Raw genomic sequence first — 24386 nt, 5'->3', positions numbered from 1 at the left:
TTTTGTCTTTTATTTCAAATTTTGACTTCCAATGATTCACTTCCTGCTAAAGAGCCCCCTGGTGGCTGAAGAAAAATCCACATAAGCCACAAGGTTCAAAGCGTAGAAAAAAGTAGCGGCTTATAGTTCAGAAAATACAGTAAATGAAAAAAAAAATCTGAATGCTCTCTGGTGTTGTCAAGGGGACCGGACCAAATGTGGAGGCGGGCCGGATCCGGCCCGCGGGCCGTAGTTTGGGGACCACTGCAGTAAATTGATGCTGTTAGTTCAAACCATGTATGGAGACCCCAAACTGTGCAATCCCTATTGTTTTTCCTTTTTCAGGATACTGCTACCATCATGTATCAACAGCTCCGCTTCAGAATCACCAGCAGCGCCAAACACTAGAAGGTTTAAGCAAACTTTATTAATCTGATTGAACAATTTATCTAATAAACAATTGTTTGGAAGCTAATAAATTGTTTCCATGTTTACAATAAAAAAGGTAGTTATGGCCACATTATGGTGCAACCAATCAAAAGTTTCCTCCTAAACAAAATGGCTGCTGCCACAGCGTGGTATTCAAGCTCACCAAGATATTCACTGTGAAAATGACTTTATTCTGTAGTGAGAAAAAAATACATGTATGTTTATAGAAACATAAATGTAAAGCCAACATAGTGAGACAGATTTAATGTGACATTCCAATGAAAACTCCAGAGTAATGCAGTGATTTTATTTTTTACAAAAATGTGCAAAAAAAAAAACCTAAAGTGAAGAAAAAACTTGGCACGAGGAAAGTGATGCTCCAGGATGTTTTCTCCCATCAACAGGGAAGGTGAGGAAGAGGAGGCTGGATCTGTGGCTTCATTTAAAGGCTGCTGAAACTAAATAAACCACTTTGTCTACAGAAAGTATAAAGAACTGGTAACAAATAAAAAAGAAACATTGGATTTGATACTCAGCACAACAGATTCCCACAAAAACCAGCAAATTACTACAATGAAAAATACAAAATATTAAGGAAATTCAGCAATTTGACATCAATCTGGGGAAATAAAATGCAAATCATAATTTCAAAAGATTAATAAACATCAACAAAAAATAATTTTTTTGAGAATTAAGGCCATTTGTATGAAGAGCAGAAGGAAAAACAAAAAACAGAAAAATGTAAACTTGTAATTAACCCCAACTCAGTTTGTAACAAAACCCAAAAACTCAACAAAAATGGAGCAGAAATCACATCAAATCCCCAAATTTAAAAAGGAAATAAATATAAAAAATAAATAAAATGGCCACCAGACAGAGGATGAAACGAAGCTTTGATTTCAATCCAAACATTTTTCATTTGAAAATGAGGATAAAAAATGTTTCTGTTCAAACTGTTGGAGAACAAAAACTAAATGGTGATTTGTAGTTTTTCTGCTAAGTGAAGATAAATCTTTGCCTTCCAGTCATTAAAAACAGGGATTTTTACATGAACACACACATTCACAGCTTGCAGAGTGTAAGGCTTGAACCGCTTGGCCTCACTTTGGGACGGGTGGGTTGGATTTATTGCACAAGAACACTTGGTGTGGGTGGGTGGGTTCTTATTCGGCCCTCTGACCGGTTCTGGATGGGTTCCGTCTCCTCAGCAGAGCCGGACGAGAGTTGAAAGGGTTAAAAATGTGAAGTTGGAGAACACTGGAAGCTGGTGAGGTTTTCCACAGCAGCCAAGACAGGTCAAAGGTCACAGCAGCAGACCCACTCATCATCTTCCCTCCTCCACTGATCGGGTTTCAGACTTGAGCCGGACGAACTCCTTGGCGACGTCGTCGTTGGAGCGCTGGGACAGGATCCGCATGGCGGTCAGGCCCGTGTCGTCCATGGAGATGCGCTGCCCCAGGGGGCACCAGCAGGCGCAGTTGCCCCTCTCCATGATGTCCCTCAGCTGCACCACGGCCAGGCCCACCACCCGGTCGGCGCGGCCGAAGCAGTAGTCCTTGACGCAGGCTTGGACCTCGTAGCACTCGAAGCCGTCCTGGACACCCAGAACGCTGCAGGCCGAGAGCAGAACTCCATGTTAACGTCCAGTTTCCTGGTCCAGTGGTGCTAATGCGCTAATAGCAGAGCTAATTTTTCATTTTGTGCTTTTTTTTGATAACTTTGAAAACCTTAAGCAAACTTAACTTTCGCTAAATTAATTTTCCATTTAAAATCAAAAGCGCTGTTTTAATTTGGTTGTCATAAATTTTCATTTGTCATGAGATCAGCAGTGCCAGGCTACACTGTCTCTAACCTACTAAAATGCTAATAGCGGAAATATTTTTTTGCTCAGCACACTTAGATTCCCCTAAATTAGTTTTCCAGTTAAATTCTAAAGCACAGATTTAATTTTGCTGTTTTATAAATTTTCAGTGGAAGGCATGCTAACGCTAATCTGCTACCATTCTAGCTTTTTGCTAACTTTAAAATCTATCGGTGCACTTAGCTTCCGCTAAAGGAACTTCTCAGAATAAATTCTGAATATATTGGAAAGAAAAATTATTTTAGGAAAATGTAAGTCTGCCAAATGTTTGCAAAGTTAGCAAAAAACCCAACAAAGAGTTGGCTCTGCCATAAGTGCATTAGTTGAAGTGTGCCTACTTTGCTTTATAGAACAAAAATACATGGAATAATTTAAAATGCATCCCTAAGTGTGTTTCTCTCTAACTTACAAGTGGAAGGTCTCGTTGTATTTGGGGGACCAGCTGTTGTTCTTGGATTTGGTCTGAAATCGACGCTTCTTGTCGCCGAGGTGCGGCCCGATCATCGTCACCTCCACGAAGGGTCTGAACATCCCAGACGTCTGCCACTTCAAATCGCTGGCTTCAATCACTGCATTGATATGTATGGACACAAAAACTTCAACTAGAGTTGCATTAAAACGCTCCAACTTTGATTTTACTGGTTAAAAACCATCCCAAACGGACCTTTGAGGGTAACTTTCCGCTCTCCGCTCTTCGGATGAGTGTAGAGCTCAATCTGCAGGGAAACCTCTCCGATGGGTTTGTCCACTCCTGAGCCTGGTGTGACAGAAACGGGAACATTTGGTCCAACGGAGGCAAATAAAAACCCTTTTTATAGAGTCATGCGACAGAAACACAGGCTCCAGGAAACAAAAGACGACACAACGATGAAGGGAAGGCGGGTTGATGGTGATTTCATGGAGACCTACCCCTGCTGGGCTGGATTTTCTCATTAGGAGTTAACCTAACACCCTTCCCATTGTGCACTGGCACAGAGGCAGCAGGAGATAAAAACAAGACAGCGACTTAAACAACCGAGTCCAGAAGGTAAAAGCAGCCAGGAATCTGAAACGCTCCCGTGTCCGAGCTCCTCTGAGGCGTTCTGGACCTACCCTGTGAATGCTGCGTGGTCACAAAGGTCTGGATGAGCGTGTCGGTGGTCTGGGTGTAGAGAGACAGAGCGTGGCGGAGCGACGAAAGCTCGGCGCTCTTCTCCAGGAAAGCTTTCTTCAAGCCGTTCCCGCCCGCGTGGAAGTATTGCTGCACAGGAAACAAGACGGGACGACCAGAGGAATCACAACTCTGGAAACGGAATGACTGGACGTAAAGTGGAAAAAAGACTCAATAGAAACCAGTTAAAGTCCTTAAAAATGAAGGAATTCTACAAACTGAACAAAATCCTGCCAAGTATTTTTTTCTAGTTTGTAATGCACTTAAAATAAAACAAAAAATAACTTACAAGTAACGTTTTGGCAAGATGATTATTCTGAGTCAATGATTCCATAATGTTGATTTTAAAAAGTGACAGTTCTGCTGGCAGATTATTAACCTTTAAAATGAGTTGAATGTGACGATCTGCCACCGGAACCAGTTATTTTTCATCAATATTAAGAAATTACCTACAATATTAAAATAAGTTGGAAGCTGGGATTTTATGTGACATCTACAAATCACATAAAATGTTTCATTTTAAGTGGAACGATCTGCCCGTTACCTAGCAACCCCAGCGGAATTCCGCCCGTCACCTAGCAACCCAAGGATGAGCTATCCGAAATATGTTCATTGCAAAATCATTGTTATATAATGAGACTTTAGTCTGGTTATTATTTCACTTTATAATTTTCTCTGTATGAACTTGTACAGATAGAGGCGTTGAGCCGATGGAGCAGAGGTCAGAGGTCAGAGGTCAACGTCCTGGTCTCACCTTGATGGTGTCCAGAGCCACGTCCATGACGGCACACTGCCTGGGCGTCAGGCTTTTAGCATCTCCTGCCATGTGATCCTAAACAACCAAACCAAGACTTAGACTAGACCAACTCACCGGAGAAGAGAAACTGACAGGGAACCTGATACCTTCAGTTTGGAAAGGTGTCCCAGTTCTTTGGCAGCAGAAAGGATCTGTGCTCCCTTCAGGAAACAGAAAAAGTCATGATTAACTTTGGTTCTCAGTAGCCTTGTTTTTTAAGTATCGGATTAGAAAAGATGGAAGAAAAAAACAAACATAGATAAAACCTGGTGAACATTTCATGTTCATCTTCATAGTCCCATGTTTTCATCTGCTCTGTGTGACTGTAAGATGTTTGGCTTGTTGTTTCATAATTAAACTGAATGAATAAATCAGGATGAATAAAAATAGATTTATTTTTGGATCGCGTTTGTCAAAATGTCTACATCTATTTTTTTATTTTAAGAAAATACGTAAATCATCTGACACAATTATGATTTGATTCACTTCAAAATGGCAGCCATGTTTCCATCCAGTGTGAAACAAACTTTGAGCAAATGTTTCTAATGTTGAAAAAAAGAAAATTACACTGAAAAAACTAAGATTTTTGGTCCAGTTTCTATGGTAAATGTGACCATTATGAATTACAGCAACACTGAATTTCCCTTTGGGCTCAATAAACGGTTTGAATCTGAATTTTGACATTTCTTAATTCACTTTAAGACAAAACTAACTTGGTAGAAACTTCAGCAAGAACAAAAAGCTTCTTTTAAGTCAATAATTCCTTAATATTGATGAAAAAGTTCTAGTTTTATTGGCAGATTATTTAATTTATACCAAGGGAAAATGTTTTGTTGTAACTGAAATAAACTGCCTGTTACCTAGCAACCTCAGTGGAATTCCACCCATCACCTAGCAACCGAAGTGAAGGCTAAACAAACTATGTTTCAAACTGGATAAAAGACGTAGTGCTAAAGCTAAAAGTAGAGAAAATCAGGGATGTGATGAGAGGCTGTGAGAATAAACTGAATAAAACTTGGAAATAGTTTCTGATCTTTCAGTGAAGCCTCAGCAGTCGATCAGGAACAGAAACTCTGGACACTTTGAGCAGCGGCTCCAGAAATATTGACATGAATGATCTCAGTTTTTCTTTCTGACAGTGTTTATGGGAACGTTGGTTGTTTATTGTGCGTTTTGTTTTGTATATTTTGTCTTTCCTCTTCCTTGGTTTTGAATATAATGTGAAAATACTAATAAATATATTAAACACTAAAATATGTTCATTCATTTTTTATTTTTTGCAAAAATCATCATTACATAATGAGGTTTTAGTCTGGTAATTATTTCCCTTATAAGATGGCAAAAACATTTTGTTTTAGGTGAAATAATCATTAATATTAAGGAATTATTGACTTGGAACAAACTCCTATGTAACTTTCAAGGTAGTTTTGTCAGATTCCAAGTGAATCAAGTGATTCGTTTGATTTCTGCACTTTTTGTTTAGACCACAAATCTTTGGTAAATTGTGTCTTTTCTGTCATTCAGACTTTTCAGGACGTTTTAAAAATGAACTGAATGAAGCTGTCGACTCACGAAGGTGTCGTTGCCCTGCGGCAGGACGATGTTCTTCTCCAGGCTGGTCATCACGATCCTCCACAGCTCCTTCAGAACGCGCTTCAGTACGGTTTTCTCACACACCGTGGCGAACAGCGTTAATCTGCAAAAACAAGACGCACACACACACACACACACTTACACACACCAACAGAGCAGCCGTGTTTGGGAAGAATCCCACTGAACCCACTGCGCATCCAGGAAGTCCATGAGCGGCCGCAGCATGTTGTCCGAGTCGGCCTCCACCTGGTTCTTGGCGTTTTCGTTGAGCGGTCCTTTGATCTGGTACAGCAGCGACGCCATCTGTCGCATGCAGTCAGTGATGCGGCTCTGGAAGCTGGAAGAGGAGAAGAAGAAGGAGAAGGAGTGATGGAGTCGGACGGAGGCGGAGCCACGGGGAGCGTTAGCGTACCTGTTCCCAAACGTGCTGCTGAGGTCGTCCAGAACGTTGTTGAGCCGAACCTGCAGGTCGGTCAGCAGGTCGCTGGCCTCCGTGTCCATCTGGAGGAGAGAAGATGATGATGATGATGATGTGGTTTCAGAGACAGAAAGAAAGACGAGGACAAAACTGGAACCTAAACTACTTTAAATCACTTCTAAAGTTAAATTAGTAGAAAACACCTGGGAGTTTTAAGGTGTTTTACTAGCAGCTTAGACTCAGTTGGTGAGGTTTGCATTGATTTCCAGCCCATTTCTACTAAACATGCATGTTACAGTTCACCTCCTGTAACAAACATCAACTCACCTTATGATCCTCACATGCATGTTCTCTCTATGTGGCAGAAAGTTGGGAGGTAAAACAAGACATTTTGGATGAAATGCCCCTTTTTAGCTGCATATTAAGGATTTCATTAGGACATTCTGCTTGTGCCTACCTGCTCAAACGGTTCGTCCGTCTTTGTGTTAGAAAATTGTTAGAGATATAAACAAACAAAGTGTCAAAAAGCCCTGGAAAGATGGAGGAGCTGCAGAACAAATGGTTTCTGGACTTTTTGCTTCAGATTAAGGAGATTTAAACCCAGATGACAGGATTTAGGAAAGGAGCAAAACAAAGTGATAAAATGAAAAAATACAACTGAGGGGGAAGTGAAAGTGGCACTTTTATGGAAAATAAGGGAAAATGGTGCTAATCTAAAGAGGAAATCCTCACAGATGGGAATAAAATCATGTTGGATGTTTTAGTTTCAGTTTGGGGAAAATCAGAAATGACTTTGGATTTGGAGAAAGACGGATGTTAAAAACCACGTCACACTGCAACAAACCTCGGCCTCCATTTCCTCCCCTTCCTCTTTAACTTCCTCCTCTTCCTCACTTCCTTCAAACTAGGAGTTGCAGTAAAGAGGCGACACAAAGGTTTTGTCTGGTTGCTTCCATTCAGATCATTGTACAGTGGGTTTTTTAAAAGGCTTATATGCAGTCATGTTTTACATGTTTGCATATGTGGTGGACTTGCCTGCCATGCTAACGCGCCGATCTTCAGCTAGGAAAGCAGAGAAAAGGTAAAGAATGTCTTTCTCCAGCAATAGTTACAAAAATGACTTCTTATTGGGTCAAAACATGAATATTATCAAAAAACCGCTAATTATTAACATGTAGTTTTGGTCTAGTTTCTTGTTTAAATATATTAGGACACTTAAAATAAGACGGAACTAATTTACAAGTAACTTTTCAGAAAGATATTTGAGCGTAAAGGGAATTTTTTCCACAGTTTGAGACACATTAAGATCCTTCCATAAAGGAAAACGCACATTTTTCTGGACAAAAACTTTTGAATTTCATATTAAAATGTTCATTTGACAGAGTGATTCTTTTTCAAGGCAGCCTTAATTAATTTAGTTTCAAATGAATACAACATGGTGCATTTAGCAACTCAATGAGAATCGATAAGGAATCAAGTTGATATGATAGAATCACCAATTTCTCATCACTTCCCGTCTCTCCTTATTGATAAATTAATTTATATCACACTACATCGCCAAATAAGTTGGGAAAGTTCTTATTTTTTCGCACATTAATTATTTTGTCAAGCCACTTGTTTATTTTTATGTTTATTGCCAATTTTGTCATGGTGATGAGACGTAAAACAAAAATCTTTTTCAAAAAAGTTTGGAATTTGAGCGTCGATTGTTTATTGTTTTGCCAGAAAATGAGCTTCTACAGCAGCAGCTCATGAGAAAAGACTTTTGGTACCAGCAGCCTGCAATGCAGCGACGTTTCAGCAGAAAAAGCAGAAGCTAGAGGGTCGACTCCTACAGACTAGCTACTAACGTCTAGTCAACTGATCCACCCACCACAGGTTTTGGTTTCTCATCCTCTGCAACAACCTGCTGCTTCAGGAAGATACAAACAGTCACTGCAGATGAGTTATGTAAAGAGAAATATCCACCTTGAACCTCAAACCTACCTCCTCTCCTGCTTCCTCCTCCTCCTCTTCCTCTGTGATTTCGTCTTGCTTTAATTGTAAAGTGAATAAATGTGTTGATTTGTAAACTAACCTACAATCCAGCCATCAACTAAACAGCTCAATTATTATAAAACCTAAAAAAATATCACAAACTCCAGCATCTACAGCCCAGAACCAATCCAACGACTCCCTTCATCTACCAAACCATCCAAGCTAGCGCTAACGTACATACCCGCGCTTCCTCTGTTGCAGTCTGACACACACAAGGAGCCAATTCCAATGCAGATTAACGACGTGTTTAATGCTTTTACCATGTTTGTATTCCTAAACCCTTCCAAGCCTGTTTCCCATTTGACTCACCTGTTTGGCCCCCATTGATTCAAACATTTTCTCCAGCTGGATTCTCAGCTGCTGCACGTTATTCATGAGGACACAGGGCTGCAGGAGGACATGAGGGGGTTCAATAACAGCATTCATATCTATTTAAAATAAATGTTAGTTATCAGAATATGCTCCACGACAAAAACCTGGACAACTTACAATCTTCTCCTTGTCAATATAAGAAGGAAAGCTCTTGGTCAGGATGGCGCTGTACTGCAGGAGAACTTTGGCGATTGTCTGCAAGAAATGAGAAATCAAAGAATCTTACTAGTAACCTGCAAATGTGCCAATAACTGAGCTAATTTTAATTTAGCAACAAAATGCGATATTGCTGCAACTCTTTAGCATAATCTTCTGCTAAATATTATGTTAACATAGCACTTTAGCTTCTATTGTGTTGGTGTAGCACTCTGGGGTTAGATTTCACTAAATACCATAAAGGTATAGCCAGGGGTGAAAGTAGTTTTAAACTTTTGGGGGTACTATGACAAATAAATGTAAAAATATATATATATATATATATATATATATATATATATATATCCACTATTGTGCACAGAAAGGTAGCAAGCATTTTACTTGCGCGCACACACACCTACTACGACATGCTACTCTGTGTTACTGACATTGTGTAGATTCCTAAACACGTCTACTTCTTCAAATAGCACAGTCTGACCCAAACTTTTGCCTGAGTTGTTCTTGAAATCTGCCTTTTTATCTCCAAGGCTCCTGAATGACACAAGTCAAGAACTTCTGAGTTCTGGACCTCAATAAAATTATGTACAAGTGCAGGTCTGGATCGTTCTTCTGCTTTTGTTTCCTATGTTTGGTAAAATAGTCACAGCATTAAATTGTCTGCGAAAATTAATAAAATTAAATATAATAAGTCACAGACTGTTCCTAGCACTGTGCAACGATTAATACATGAATAATCCCAATGAATTAATAGTAATTACAAATAATAGTGGATCAAAGGCTTCAGAACATTTATACCACAGCAGGTATGGAAAACCACAAAAGAAAAAATTAAATCATATACAAATCTATTAATCTCTTCACGTTAAATAAATAAAAAGTATAACGTTTTATTTAAATATTTATGTCACTTGAGTCATGCAGATCTGATCTGATCATTTCCATAGCAACGATCAGAAGCAATGTGTTGGCCAGAAGTCCAGTGAGCTCACTGATGAGGTCATAGATGACATCATGCACGTCACAGTAGATCAAAGAAGTTCTAATGCTTGAATACTGGAATCTCTAAGCATCAGTCAGGATCCAGACATTTCTTGGAGTTTCATATTTGTGTAAAGCAACCATGTTCAGTTTTGCGACAGCGCTTGTTCCCCTGATTTTCCCGGTTGGTTGGGGCATCGGATATGCCGTAACGACTGGGATGAAGAAAGTGTGCGATCGTTTCTTCCCAGGGAAGGATTCCAACGAAGGACACGATCAGGATGAAGAGGACGATCCGTTTTGGAAAGGATTTCCATCAACTTCCGAAGAACAAACCGACCCGGCTGGGGAGGTTTGTTCTCAAAAGGCGATGGATGTTGGGACCTCGGACTCCATCTCGTCCTCTGTACGAGACGGTACAGAGGACGACAGTACTGTCTCTGGACAAACCGACCCGGCTGGGGAGGTTTGTTCTCAAAAGGCGATGGATGTTGGGACCTCGGACTCCATCTCGTCCTCTGTACGAGACGGTACAGAGGACGACAGTACTGTCTCTGGACAAACCGACCCGGCTGGGGAGGTTTGTTCAGAGACGATGGTACAGCGTGAGGGTGAGACTGCAGTCGCAGAAAAATCTAACCCGGCTGGGGAAGATTTGTCTGCGGCTGATCTCGCAACCGAAGCTGTGGCTGAAGTGACAGCCAAAGCTTTGGTTTCGCTGGTCCCATCCATTCAGGAGAGTCCTCTGAAGGCCACTTTCTCAGGGTCCTTTGAATCACAACGTTCCCCGGACGGGGAACGTTTGTCCTGTGCTCATTTGTCTGAAAAACCCTCTGTGAATGTAAAGATTTCCGTTGATGTCGAGGTTTCCTGTTCCCCTGACGTTAATTCAGTAGACTGCGTTGGGTCGGATCTGCTAGATGTAGGGAGGACATCTGCGGGACCAGGACAAGCAGAGGAGAACTTCAAGTTCTCAGATGAGCTCCAGAACAGCTGGGTGAACGCAGCGTTCCAGAGCATCCTAAACCTGAGCGTCACCAAGCGGTGTCTCGCTAAGGAAAGGATTTTTCTGGAGGCATCGTCCATTCCCTGCTGTGGGAGTCTCCTCCTCTCTGCTGTCCGTCAGCCCGGCAAACATTTTAGTCAACAAGACCTTTCCCCAGTTCTGATGGAGCTGAGGGAGAAGAAGCTGCCGTCAGATGTGGGAAAGGACTACGACACAAAAAGTTTGCTGGAGTCTGTGCTGGTCTGGCTGGATTCGTTTGGCGGCGACACAGATAGAGAGTTGTATGACAACGACTCCTGCTCTAACTGTGGAGCCACTTCCCTCAGGCGGCTGAACGACGGCGCCCTCATTGCCCTTCCACCAGTGTTATTTTCAACCAGTATGCCTATACTGCTTGAATACTGGTTGGATTTGGCGTGCAGACGCCGTTGTTCAGGCTGCGGGTCACCCTGGCAGAAAAAACATTGCCTGACCGATAACAAGGTCCTGGTATTTTTTCTGCACAGGTTTACCAGGGAATACCAAACAAAAGCCACCCAGACCATCGATGTCCCTGCAGAATGTGGGACGGAGACGTACCACCTGTCCTCCGTCATCTGTGCCGATCCTAAGCTGACAGACGTCTACTGTTACTTAATGAAGGGAGAACGAACCGTGAAGGCAGACAAGGAGCATGTCTTCACTGCAGACAGCGACTGCAGTGAAGACATGTCCAACAACGGATTCATTTACATTTACGAGAAGAGATGATCAGACACCAGAGGACAAAAGGTAAAAAGATTCGACAGGTTTCCTGTTTGCAGGTTTCTCTCCGGGCGCTCCGGCTTCCTGCCACAGTCTGAAATCTCCACTGAAATGATCCAGTAGGCAGAGGTCCGATCGATCGATCGATAGATAGACAGACAGATCGACAGACAGATCTATAGATAGATAGATCTATAGACAGATAGATAGATCTATAGATAGATCGACAGATCTATAGATAGATCTATAGATATCTATAGATATATAGATACAGATATATAGATAGACAGATAGACAGATCTATAGACAGATCTCTAGATAGATAGATCTATACAGATAGACAGCTCTATAGATAGACAGATAGAGATCTATAGGTTGATAGACAGATCTATAGATAGATAGATCTATGGATAGATCGATAGAGATATATAGAGATCTATAGATGGATAGATATATAGATAGATCTATATAAACAGATCTATAGGTAGATCTATAGATAGATATATATCTATAGATAGATAGATAATAGAGAGATCTACAGATAGATATATCTATAGATAGTGATAGAGATATATAGATAGAGATCTATAGATGGATAGATCTATAGATAAATCCATATAAACAGATCTATAGATATACATCTATAGATAGACAGATAGATCTATAGACAGATAGACAGATCTATAGATAGATACATCTATAGATAGATTGATAGATAGATCCATAAAAACAGATCTATAGATACAGATCTATAGATAGCTCTATATAGATAGATATCTATAGATAGATCTATACAGACAGATACAGATCTATAGATAGATAGACAGATCTATAGAGATAGATCTATAGATAGATATATAACTATAGATATAGATCTATATAGATCTACAGATCTATATATCACGCCAGATATCTATCTATAGATAGATATCTATAGATACATAGAGATAGATACAGATTTATAGATAGATATATAACTCTATAGATAGATATATAACTATAGATAGATATAGATCTATAGATAGATAGATCTATAGACAGATACAGATATCTATAGCTAGATAGACAGATCTATAGATAGATCTATAGATAGACAGATCTGTAGATACAGATAGACAGAGCTATAGATAGTAGACAGATCTATAGATAGATAGATCTATAGAAAGATAGAGATACAGATCTATAGATAGATCTATAGACAGATAAACAGATCGATAGACAGATAAACAGATCGATAGACAGAAAAACAGATCTATAGACAGATAGACAGATAGACAGATCTATAGACAGATAGACAGATAGATAGATATGGAGCTGTAGATAGATAGATAGATCTATAGATAGGTTTCTCTCCGGGCACTCCGGCTTCCTGCCACAGTCTGAAATCTCCACTGAAATGATCCAGTAGGCAGAGGTCCGATCGATCGATCGATAGATCTATAGATCTATAGATCGATAAATAGAATCTACAACTAGACATATGGAAGACCAAAACTGACATAATAAGAAATAAAAAACAAATATGTAAACTAAAGAATAAATATATATCCGACATATATATATAAAAAATAAAATATATGGGTGAAAGTAGTTTTAAATTTAAATTCTCGGGGGTACAAAAAAACCCAAAAACTATCCATCCATCCATCCATCCATACATACATACATATATAGTGACGTGCGGTCAGGGGAGGCAGGTGAGGCTCTGTCTCACCCGTCATCATGGAAAAATAATATATAATATAAAATCATTTTTATTGCCATTTTCACCCTGTGGTTTGTAGTATAAAGTATTTACTTTTACTTAGCTTAACCAATTCTGTTTTTCTTCAAAATCGCTGGATTTTCGCATTTTCCCATTCAAATGCTCAGAAGCAAAGTAGGTGACCGCACGTCACTGATTATATATATATATATATATATCTTGAATTGCTACAAAATAAAGCTGTATTTCCTCCCTCAGCCCACAGGCTGCAATGTTGACACCTTGAGATGCCATGAGACCTAAATTCTGAACATCATGGCATGGAGTGCATCCCAGGTTTCCATGTCTGCCATATAATCATTAATTTAGCTTTTAAACTGGTTATATTGATCCTGTGTCCAGACAGAGGGAAAATCAGTAGCCCAGCATCATGGCCTGTTTGTTCTGAAGATCCTGCAGATTCTACTTCTCTTCCTAACATGGCGCCTCCTCACCCTGAGTCATACTGATAGGAGGAACTACAGAGCTGTTAGGTTAAAGCTCATCTTCTGAAGTTGGGATATTTTTCCTATTTTTCTGTAGGTCCAATAACATGCATGGTGTCTAAGTCATATGTCAGTGTCTCACCAGTAATGAACCTCACCGCACATCACTGATATATATATATATATATATATATATATATATATATATATATATAGTCCAAGTTTGTCGTTTACTGAACGTTCAGAAATTACAGCGGCTGTGATGAGCCAAGACAAAGGTAAAACAACCTGAACGGGTGATCAACTCTAAACCACTCGCACATTTTTATTCTCCGTCTCTCTCTGTCATTTAAGCACACCCGTTGCCATGGCAACCTCCTGCGCTCCACAAGCCGACCAGAGATTATGTTAAAAACGTTCAGTCCATTATGATATTAGGTTTGCAGGCTTGATATTTATTTTGCGATCATTAATAAACCTCTCATGAACACAGAGGTGGTTGATGAGTTAATTTTAAACTCCTGCTCTGCTCATTATTTTGATAATGGAACCGAAAAGTGCACAATTGTGCAACACCTTATTGAAACAATAATCACTGATATTATTATTGTTGTTGGGTCATTAATTTGAACACATTTTGTTGATTTTTTTGTTGTTCTTTAATAAAGTTACGAACGTTTTAATAAGGACCCAGAGGAGGACGTTCTGCTCTCAGCCTCCTGACGCCGTTCAGTTTGTCACCTCATGCTGAGATCGACTCAAAACCCTCAGCGATCGACGTGTTGCAGCCCTGCTCTACAGCACGAACAGTTCAGAAACAATATGGAATGGGAAAAAAGTTATTTATTAACTGATTAAGTCGTGTTTTAGATTGTTCTTGAAAAACTAATCAGTCACGGCTGATTAGTGGGTGAACTCACTGCTGCACAGTGAACCCACTGATTTTATACAGCAGACAGCCGCTCCCCTCTCTTGCAGGTACTACGTATCCTAAATCTTTTAGGGGTACGCAGTAACCTGCCGTACCCCCTACTTTCACCCCTGGCTATATCTCTTTAGCATTAGCTCTCTCTAAATATCATGTTGGTGTAGCGCTTTAGTGCCGTCTTTTGCTAAATACTGTGTTGCAACAGCACTTTAGCATTAGCTTCCTCTGAGAAGCCTATTGATGCAGGACTTTGGCATTAACTTCTGCTAAGTACCTTGTTTGCACAACACTGTCGTCTCAACTTCCACTAAATAACATGCTGGTATAGTGTTCAGCATTAGCTTCCACTAAATACCATGTTAGCACAACAATTTAGCATTAGCAGGACTAATATTTCTGGTTAGTCCTTTATGGTTAGCAGAGCAAATTTTTTTTATTTAAGGGTTCCCACCACTTCTATTGATAAAAGATTATTCAACACTTTATAGCAGTGTGTCCAAAGTCTTTTATAAAATTAACAAGACAATACATTAAAAAAAGTCCTTTTAAAATATCAAGAGTAAATGTATTACTAATAAGGAGACTATTAAAGAAACAATAGGTTTTGAGGTTTACCTTGGAGAAGCGGCGGCTGTAGTGAGCCATGACGCTGGGGTCGGGACATTCCAGCTTCTTGATGATCTCGAAGCTCTGGTTGAGCTGGGTGAAGATGTCCACCACGGAGCAGGAGAACAGCGCGTGCTCAGACGTCTGCTGGAACTGGATCAGACTGGGTTTAGTGTGGAAACAGCAGCTACTGGTAAGAACAGAGAAATGACAGCTGAATGTTCCTACTCCGTCTTTCTTGTCTCTCTCCAGCGCTCCATTCATGAACTCCATCGACACATCCTCGTTTTCATCCAACCACTGCAGAACGAACTGCACAAACCAACTAAAACAGAAAAACAACCGTTAGCACCAACATCCACACATTTTAGTCTCTGCTTGAAAAGTTTAAAACCTCACGATGGATATTCAGGAACGACATCCTTAAAGATGGGAAGCTCCTTGACGTATTCATTGTAGAGCCACTTGACTTTAAAGTGCAGGTTCATGTAGTCGGTGCTTTTACACAGTCGGTGCTTCTCGTGCTCTGCAGAAAAAACACAAAACAATTTTTATAAACCAAACAAATCCTGCCGTTAGCAATACAATTAAAGCTACAGTATGTAACTTTTACAGAGAAAAACAACAAAACTTTAACATATTTGTTACAACTGTCAGAGTGAGTCAGACAATCTGTGGGAAGATCGGTCTCCACCTCCAAAAACAACCAATCAGAGCCTAGCGCTGCCAATCATCCTCATGTACAACTTACCGCCATGGGAAAGCCGTTTATCTAGCGTCATGCTAACTGGCCTTAGCATTCACAACAGGCTACGCTAAATTAAGCCTTTTCTATAAAACTTTAGAAAAACATTAAAAGATGGAAATAAAAGTAATTTGAATAGATTTTAAATAAGAAAGACATTTTATTGCCTAAAATGCAACAATATAACACTCCTTTCATGAATATAAAAGAAAAAGTGTTTTTATCTTAAATGTGAAATGTGTATATACTTTATAGTTTTGTCTTAATTACAGCTCTGAATATGTTGGGTTTTTTTTTTAGTTTGTGTATTTTGGATAACAATTAATCAATTACTGCATTAGTTGACAGTTATTTCAATAATCGATTAATTGCGATTAATCGTTCCATAATTTCAAATCCTTAAAAGTTGTGAATTTGGGAAAAATTCACAACTTTTTTCACACACTAAGTCAATTTGAGGAAAATCTAACAAAAAAAGAATCATGTAAAGATCTAAAGGTATTTAACTGAGACCAACCTTCCAGAGCGTACTTCATGTCCTGAGCGAACAACGTCCACATGACTTCAGCTGAAACTTTTCCAACACTCAGTTCCTGTGGAAACCTGGTAGAAAAGATTTCACTCAGAAATCAAAACCATTTTGAGGAAAAAACAAACAAGCCGTAGACCAAAACGGACGACTGACTGATTGAGAACAGGTGTGTAGGAGTTCCTGTCCTCCTCTATGATGGAGACGATGAGCATGATGAGTTTGGGCCAGAAGTCCAGGTTCTTGATGCTGGGGCCCTGCTCCTCCAGGGGAAGCTCCTCCTTGTTCTGGAAATTAAACCTCAACTTTACCAAATAAAAACCGCCATGAATCTAACAGAATCCCCATAATGCGTCACTCACTGCGTCAGCAGGCTGGTACTGTCTGCTGTAGAGTTCGTGGCAGTTGTTGAAGATGTAGTCGTAGGTGGAGTTGAGGCAGGCTTTGACGCAGTCCCTCACCACCTGACTGGCTCTGGGCGGAGACTGTAACTCCTGCACCTGAGAGAAAAAAAAACAACTAAATCAGGTTACAACAGTTCCTGGAACCATCAGGAGGTTCATCAGCTTCAGCAGATCCAGAACCAGCTCAGCTAACCGTGAACCGATCCACTATCAGTGTCCTATATGGAAAGAAATATCACAATATAAACTTTTCATTATTTCATTATTTAGATTTTAACTGTCTGAAAAACTTTTATCCAGTTTTTCTCTTGGCATTTTTTTGCTACTTAAGTTCTGCTGCGCTGAGCTTGGCAGTTGGTGGTTACCGTAGCAACCATTAACTGACAGCCCCTCCCCTTTTTTCTGTTGCCATCGGTAACCGTGGGGCAGAAGCTGCTGGGCTGATTTTAGCCACCAGCTTGAGTTTTTTACTGTCTTATTAGAATAAGTCCAGTGAACCTGTGGTGAAGTCGGCCATATTGGACCAACAAAGAAGCTAACATGGTAGAATACAAAATACCTAGGAAAAAAATATACAAAAACAAGCATGTTAAGTTAACATGAAGCATGAAAATGAAGAAATACAGAACTTGAGGTTGTTTGGTACCTTCATCCTGAAGAAGGTGATGCTGGTCAGAAGATCCACTGTTGATTTCAAATCTTGCAGCCGATCTTTGCTGCTGGCAGGAAAGTGGTTCTGCACAGAAAAAACTAACTTTAGGGATGCACTGATGGGCTAAACGATTTTCAAGTAAGATAACGGAAATGGAATAATATCGCAAGAATTTCTCTTCAATATCAATAAACTTTAATTTCTAGATTATTTTCCATTTTGTGTAACCAATAGTTTGGTGCTTGGAATGTAAAGTCACTTCCTTTACATGTAAACGTATTAACTTTTCTGAGTGAAAATATACCAACAGATTTTTAAACATCTTTGAGGCGTTTTATATACAAAACTTACCCGATAGGTAGAGAGATCAATACGTAAGGAGTTGTGAAGCTGGTCTAGAAGCTTGACAAAACGCTCTTTCTGTAATGTGAGGAAAGAAGAAATGTAAAATTGTGCCCTACATTAATAATAGCAAACCGTAGGGAGAAATGTTGGACAAAGAGAGAGAAAAAAAGAAAAGAATAAGGAAAAAAAGAAGAAGAAAAAGAAAAAGAAAAGAAAAAGGAAAAAAAGAAGAAGAAGAAAAAGAAAAAGGAAAAAAGAAAAAGAAGATGATGATGAAGGTGGTGTTGTTTGTGCTACAGCTGTACAAACCCCAAAGTTGGAAGCAGCGAATCGGTCGGAGGCGGACACGTTGGTGGAGGCGGTGGTGTGGGCGTAGAAAGCGTTGATGTTAGCCAGCAGGCTGCTCATCACTGCAGGAACCCCAGGACACATGTACTTAGTGGACAAGCAGGCAAAGTGTCTGGAGACAGAGACACAGTCAAGGTTAGGTGAGGAAAAACGTTGGTCAGGATGTACGGTGGCCAAGAAGGGCCAACACTACTAAAGCAACACTACATCAAAAAGCCACAATCGAAGTTATGCTGTGATGGTCGTGGTGGCAAAAATGGAAGATATGTTAAAACTAAAGTTATGCTAGTATGACTTCCATTTCAAAATAAATGCTAAAACAGAATTTTGATAAATTGGAAGTTATCCTAAACTTTCATTTTAGAATAACTTCCATTTTAGCATAAGTTCTGCGTTACGTATGAAGAATGACATAAGATTTAACAAGAAACAAAGAGAAAAGACTAGATTTTGATTTCAACGTCGTAGCTTTGTCCCAACTTATTCTTGAGTTGTGGTTGGGGCGCCGCATAAAAATCAATCCAGGGTTAGGAAATGGCCCCCGAACCTCACTTTGAACACCCTCGGTCTGAAGAGCAGGTTTTTAATTTTGACTGACAGGAAGTGGACTCACGTCATGGCCTGGTAGATGGCCTCGATCCCGTAGCGCATTGCAAACTCGTCGACTATCTCCTGCGCCACGTCGTCAAAGTAAAGTTTCCACGAATCGTCTCCTCTGGCCTCGGGGATCCGGACCGCGCCCTGACCCAGAACATCGGTAGAGAAGTGGAACAGGTTCTGCAGCGGATAGAAGGAAAACCATTCAGAACCAGAGGATAATAGGGAATTAAGCATCAGCAACATGGAAGATGAAGGACTTTCATTAATTTGAAATCATGTTGTGACTGGTTGGAAGGTTTTGGGTTTTCTGATTATGGGATTATTGGTTTTATAAGGCTGTAATAAGCTTATAACCAAATCCAACAAAACTCTATTTGTTCCTGCTGAAGAACGGAAACATGTTTGGCTCTGATCACATGACCTACAGGACAAAACAAAAACACGGTCCTTAAAAACTGGTGAATATCAGACTGTCATCCGTTTTCAGTAAATTTTGAAAACAAGATTATAGAATAAAACAGTTTTAAAAACAGACATGTAAGTTTTCTGTTCGCTCACTGACATCAGCTATCAATCAATCAATCAATCAAATTTTATTTGTATAGCACATTTCAGCAGAAAGGCATTTCAAAGTGCTTTACATAATTAAAATAAAAACAGCATGTGATATTGAATAAACAGTGAGAAAGAGATTTTGAAAAAGTTTAAAAAAGATAAAAACATTAAAAACATTGATCCACGTGAGGAGTAGTGACGTCTTACAAGGACCTACATGGAAGAAAAGTCAGAAAATGAGCTCCAAACAACGTGGCTGTTTGCATAATGTGGTGTCCAAACGCAATAGGAAGTTTATTGTAAGGAAAAAGTGGAATAAAACTGTTCCACATGCAACAAGTGATAACCGCAATGTGTTCTTCAGATACATTAAATCGGCATCCAGTGACAAATTAAAGAACCTCTGTGTTATTTTTGACCAATATGTGAAATTTAAATCAACATTCTGTCCTTTTTTCTCTCAAACTTCTGACTTTTCTAGGAATTTTGACATTAATATCAGAAGTCTGGCTTTTTCTCAAAATTTACAATTTTTCTCAGAATTTAGACATTTTTCTCAAACTTGTGACTTTTTCTCAGTGGCCCTGATCCTCTTCTGTATTATGGAGATGCATCTGAAGGCGATACCTCATGCAGACAGGTGTACTGGACGTGGTACGGAGCCACTTTCTCCTCTCCTTTGATCTCCACGTTGATTTGGAGGCGAATGGCTCCCGACACGGCCGACTTGTCCGTCCGCTTCTCTGTAATTAAACACAGTCATTTGGACATTTGCACCTTTCTGGATTCATAATTCGGCTGCAGCTCCACAGCACCTCAAGCCAGATCTGTTCACTGTAATTACAGGTTATCAACATGGCAGCTCCATTGCAGGGAGTCTTTGTTTCTGCAGCGCTAATAGAAGTCCTCCGGCTGATAGTGAGCTGCTCAGCCTGCTATTTGCCTGACAGGGTCGTTATTAGGGGCAATTTTCACACGTCAGCAGAACGGATGATTTCCAGCTATCTGATTATCTTGTGTTGAAAAAACAGGAAATGGGAAGAAAGGAGAAAGAGGACCAAATGGTTTGGGAATGTTTTATGGCATAATGTCACAGCTGGTTATAATCAAAGGTGGGGAATGCTAGCCAAAAAGTTAGTTCTGCTAATGCTAAAGGGCTACAACAACATGTGATTTAGCTGAAGTCAGTGTGCAAGCACTTCACTAACACAATACTTAGCAGAAGCTAATGCTAAATCACCACACTAACACAGTACTTTGCTAAAGATGACACTAAAACTCTGCACCAAGAAGATATTTAGCAGAAGCTAATGCTACAATACGACAACAACACAGTATTATCATTGCTTAGTGCTGTTATTGCTAATCTGATTTTCATTTTTTTGTTATTGTGTGAACCTTTGTTGTTCTGTTCTGGTGGCCATATTTGCATTTGTCCACTCTGTACTGACCCAGGTTGTACCAGACGTCCATTTCTCCACTCAGAGTTCGAACTTCGATGATACTCTGACCCAGGAAATCGTCAGACTCCCTCTTCAGGCGCTGCTTCACTCTGGACTTGATGTCATCGTCTTCGTCCCAAACGCGAACTTTGATGCGATCTGAAGAATTATGGCACTCGCTAAAGAAAAAAAAATTTAAAAAAGATACAAGCTTACCATAAAAAGAAAGAAAAGTTTCTGTTTGGCCAGTTATTTCCCGTTTCAATAATGCGTGTTGGCATTTAATCCATTTGACTCCCTTTAAATGCAACCATATTTGTAAGATAAATAAAAATAAAAGAAACTTTTAAAGGAAAATTAACATGTTTTCCAGGAACATACATTTAACTGCCAAAGGCATCGTCAAAACAAAAAAAGCAAATTAAAAAAATGTTGGGTTTTTTTTTTATTTCCAAATCAAGAGGATTCTTTACTCACAAGTGGAACTTTTCCTCCCATACTGGGTTGAGGTTTCCATAAATGGTCTTGGTTCTCTTCTTCGTCTTGCCCACCTGGACGGTCACATACGGGTCACTGGAACCGGTCTTGTCTTTCGCCTGAAGTCCCTGCGCACAAACCACTGAAACAAAGACAAACATAATCGTACACAGAGATTAACCTGTAAACAAAGGTATTGATCAGAGTGGTACCTGTGATGGTGATCTTGGCCGACCACTTGGACGTCCCGTCCAACACGCTCTGCTTGATGGTCTTCATTTGCTGAGCGTGAATGGCTTTGGTGACGACGAACACCTCCCTGATCAGCTCAAAGATCTCTGGCTTGTTCCTCTCTCTGATCTTCATCCTGTCTTTCATGGCCATGATGATATTCTGGGTACGGTCCTCTGCTCCGTGTTTGGAGCTTTTCTCAGCCGCACCTAAAAATTCAACCAAAAATCAAAACGCCGGAAACATCAACTGACAGAATGTGGCGCACCCACTGCCAGTGGAGGGCTAATCCACTAATGTGCTAATAGCAGAGAAAAATAAGTATTTAGAAAATATATAGCAAATTTAGTTTCCAGTAAATATATCCAGTAAATTCAGAAGGGCTAATTTAATTGGTGTTTTTTAAACTCGGTTTTGTAATGAAACTACTCACCAACGATGATTACCATTGGTATTAGCTTTGAAGTTGTCAAAATGCATGATAAATGTACGCTTGATAATTTAATAGAAAAAAGACGCAACTCTTTTCCTTATTTAGCAACTCTTTGCTAAATAATATCAACACTACAACAACTAGATAAAAAGGGCCTTTAAGAAAAAACAGCGAGGGGAGTAGCTCCGTTATGCTAGGTTGACTATGACAACATTAACGTGTAGATGTGATGTGGAATTCGGTGCGTTTCGGTTCAGTTAAAAAAATATAAAAATGGCTGCCAACACATTAACTCTGACAGATCATCAGTACAACAAGTGCTTAAATTAGCTAATCAAGCACTGCTATGTTAGCTTAGCTAATAGCAGCGGTAGCTAATCTACCACAATGATCACTTATTAATAATCACAAAATGGAGATCTAGCCTAAAAACATCAAACTAATGGACTGAATGTTTTGTTCTATATTGGGGAAATGTTTGAGTCTTTGTTGATGTTGAATTCTTTTGTATAAAGTTGTGGTGTCGTCCATTGCTATGGCAACGAGTAGCTTAGAAAAACACGGAGAGTGAGAAAAAAGAAAAATACAAGTGGTTTTGAATGGGTCTTTAATGGTTTTTCTGTTAGTTTTCTCTTTCCTGTGGCACATAGCCCTAATGAATCATGTCTACATTAACAGGTTTCAATTCGTTAGCAGGACGGCATGTAAAAGAATCGTCTTTTTGCCCTCCACTTTTGTGGACATGCGTAAAATTTCCAGATGTAAACAATAAAATGAAGCTCGTCTATACTCACGTTGTAAACAATCCGCATTAAGAAGCTCTTGGCACTTTTCATGGCACTTGACGCCGCACTCGGAGCAACGCATGCCTTGGCGGGCGATTCCCCACAGCAGCCCCTCACACTCATAGCAGTAAGTGGGAGTGGTGGCGGTCCACACCTCAAAGTTATGCGGCGTGGTGCAGGAAATGGGGTAGATGAGCGCCTGCAGGGTCTTCTTGTACACGTGGTTTTTCTACGAATAGTTGGAGATCATGTGTTTATTATGTAAGGTGGGCAGATACAGGTGAATAAAAAGACAAAAACTAATTTTTACTCATTCTTTGAAGTTAAATCAGACCAGAAAGCAAGTGTGACTCCAATTAACCATTCAGAAGCTTGTCGATGTAAACCCAACAGACTGTTATCTGGGATACTGACCAAATGTAACAGAAAACATCTCTAAAATATATTCCCACCATTTGAATTTAGCAAGTAGGGATCATTTGGTAATTTTAAGAGAAAGAAAAGTTTGGTCTGACTTAACTTCAGACTGTGAGGAAAAACATGTTTATCTGTAAATATCTGGTTTACGCTGTAGGTGTAACCTTTAAATGCGTATTCTTTCTAAAAACCCACATGCGGCCTTGAAAAAAAGGCAGATAAAATAAAAAAGCAAGTTAGTTTTACTTACCAGCTCCTCGTCCTTGAATGAGGACCGTGCCGCCATGGCAGAGGCGATCCCTGCCTTCCTGGCTTGAACGAGCGACTGAACAGGGAACATTTGCATAAGTTTGCATCCAGTAAACAAATTTATGCGCCACACAAAAAAATAAAAACCCAATGCAGCTCCGTTTTTATTGCTGTAGCAATTTGGAGTGATGGTGGTTAAAGGAGAGGTCAGTGGGGTTAGCACAGTTTGGTTTTCTTTTCAGTCAAAAACCCATGTGAGTGTTGTTAGTTTTAGGCAGCTGGAGATTAACAGGAAATTTAGACCAGAAGTCCGAAACAGAATAACAGCACTTTGCTTACCAAGTAAATTTGGTTTAGTTTCTAGTGCAAATATCCTATTACACTGAAATGAGAAAAGTAATTTACAAACAACTCTACGGCATAATAAAGCAGCCTGTTTTAAGTTAGTCATTTTTTAAAATCAGTTCTACTGGGAGATTATTTCACTTAAAACAAGATATTTTGCCATTTTCTAAGTGAAATAATAATAACCAAACTGAAATCTTATCTAAGAATTATTTCATGTAAAAAAATTAGTGAAAAAAATGTAATGAACATATTTTGTATAGCCCAGATTTAGGTTGCTAGGTAACGGGCGGAATTCCGCTGGGGTTACTAGGTAACGGGCAAATTATTTCACTTGTAAGAATACATTTTTCTGAAGTTGCAAGTGAAATATCTGCCAGTACTAGTAGTTTTTCATCAATATTAAGGAATTATTTACTGAACAAGCTCCTATATCTTGCTGAAAAGTTGCATGTAAATTAGTTTTGTCTTATTTTATGTGAACTAAGATATTTGTGCAACAATCTAGACCAAAATACTTGGTAATATTTTGTGATTTTGCAATGTGAACTGTGTTAGTGCCCTGGAGTCACTAATTTAAACTAGT

The 24386-nt window shown here is 39.6% G+C and overlaps 1 protein-coding gene across 11 annotated transcripts in view; it reads right to left on the bottom strand.

The window, feature by feature from the left end:
* Positions 1–578: 578 nt before the first annotated feature.
* The window catches only part of unc13bb (unc-13 homolog Bb (C. elegans)), a 69533-nt gene continuing 45725 nt past the window's right edge, over positions 579–24386 (bottom strand). For 4 of the 11 annotated variants that reach the window (XM_081613366.1, XM_081613368.1, XM_081613376.1 and 1 more), the window contains 35 exons: positions 23457–23531; positions 22799–23018; positions 21553–21780; positions 21341–21482; positions 20873–21042; positions 20049–20164; positions 18880–19043; positions 18228–18378; positions 17925–17993; positions 17568–17657; positions 16880–17017; positions 16674–16804; positions 16506–16591; positions 15643–15769; positions 15472–15568; positions 15253–15396; positions 8753–8830; positions 8573–8650; positions 8445–8465; positions 8213–8260; positions 8100–8135; positions 7262–7288; positions 7071–7130; positions 6684–6704; positions 6554–6580; positions 6221–6309; positions 5999–6145; positions 5788–5911; positions 4323–4376; positions 4174–4251; positions 3362–3509; positions 3179–3235; positions 2934–3026; positions 2679–2838; positions 579–2018 (listed from right to left, as the gene is read on the bottom strand). In XM_081613366.1, coding sequence (XP_081469492.1) covers positions 1733–2018; positions 2679–2838; positions 2934–3026; positions 3179–3235; positions 3362–3509; positions 4174–4251; positions 4323–4376; positions 5788–5911; positions 5999–6145; positions 6221–6309; positions 6554–6580; positions 6684–6704; positions 7071–7130; positions 7262–7288; positions 8100–8135; positions 8213–8260; positions 8445–8465; positions 8573–8650; positions 8753–8830; positions 15253–15396; positions 15472–15568; positions 15643–15769; positions 16506–16591; positions 16674–16804; positions 16880–17017; positions 17568–17657; positions 17925–17993; positions 18228–18378; positions 18880–19043; positions 20049–20164; positions 20873–21042; positions 21341–21482; positions 21553–21780; positions 22799–23018; positions 23457–23531 — 3780 coding nt within the window. In that variant the 3' untranslated portion in view covers positions 579–1732. The remainder of the gene's footprint in view (positions 2019–2678; positions 2839–2933; positions 3027–3178; positions 3236–3361; positions 3510–4173; positions 4252–4322; positions 4377–5787; positions 5912–5998; positions 6146–6220; positions 6310–6553; positions 6581–6683; positions 6705–7070; positions 7131–7261; positions 7289–8099; positions 8136–8212; positions 8261–8444; positions 8466–8572; positions 8651–8752; positions 8831–15252; positions 15397–15471; positions 15569–15642; positions 15770–16505; positions 16592–16673; positions 16805–16879; positions 17018–17567; positions 17658–17924; positions 17994–18227; positions 18379–18879; positions 19044–20048; positions 20165–20872; positions 21043–21340; positions 21483–21552; positions 21781–22798; positions 23019–23456; positions 23532–24386) is intronic. The other 7 variants (XM_081613369.1, XM_081613367.1, XM_081613370.1 and 4 more) reach the window with 7 other exon arrangements.

The sequence above is a fragment of the Poecilia reticulata genome, chromosome 12 (assembly GCF_904066995.2).
Source record: "Poecilia reticulata chromosome 12, P_reticulata-male-v2, whole genome shotgun sequence".
NCBI classification, from domain to species: Eukaryota; Metazoa; Chordata; class Actinopteri; order Cyprinodontiformes; family Poeciliidae; genus Poecilia; species Poecilia reticulata.
The sequence above is the reverse complement of the archived record's forward strand: the minus strand, read 5'-3'. Positions and strand labels throughout refer to the sequence as shown.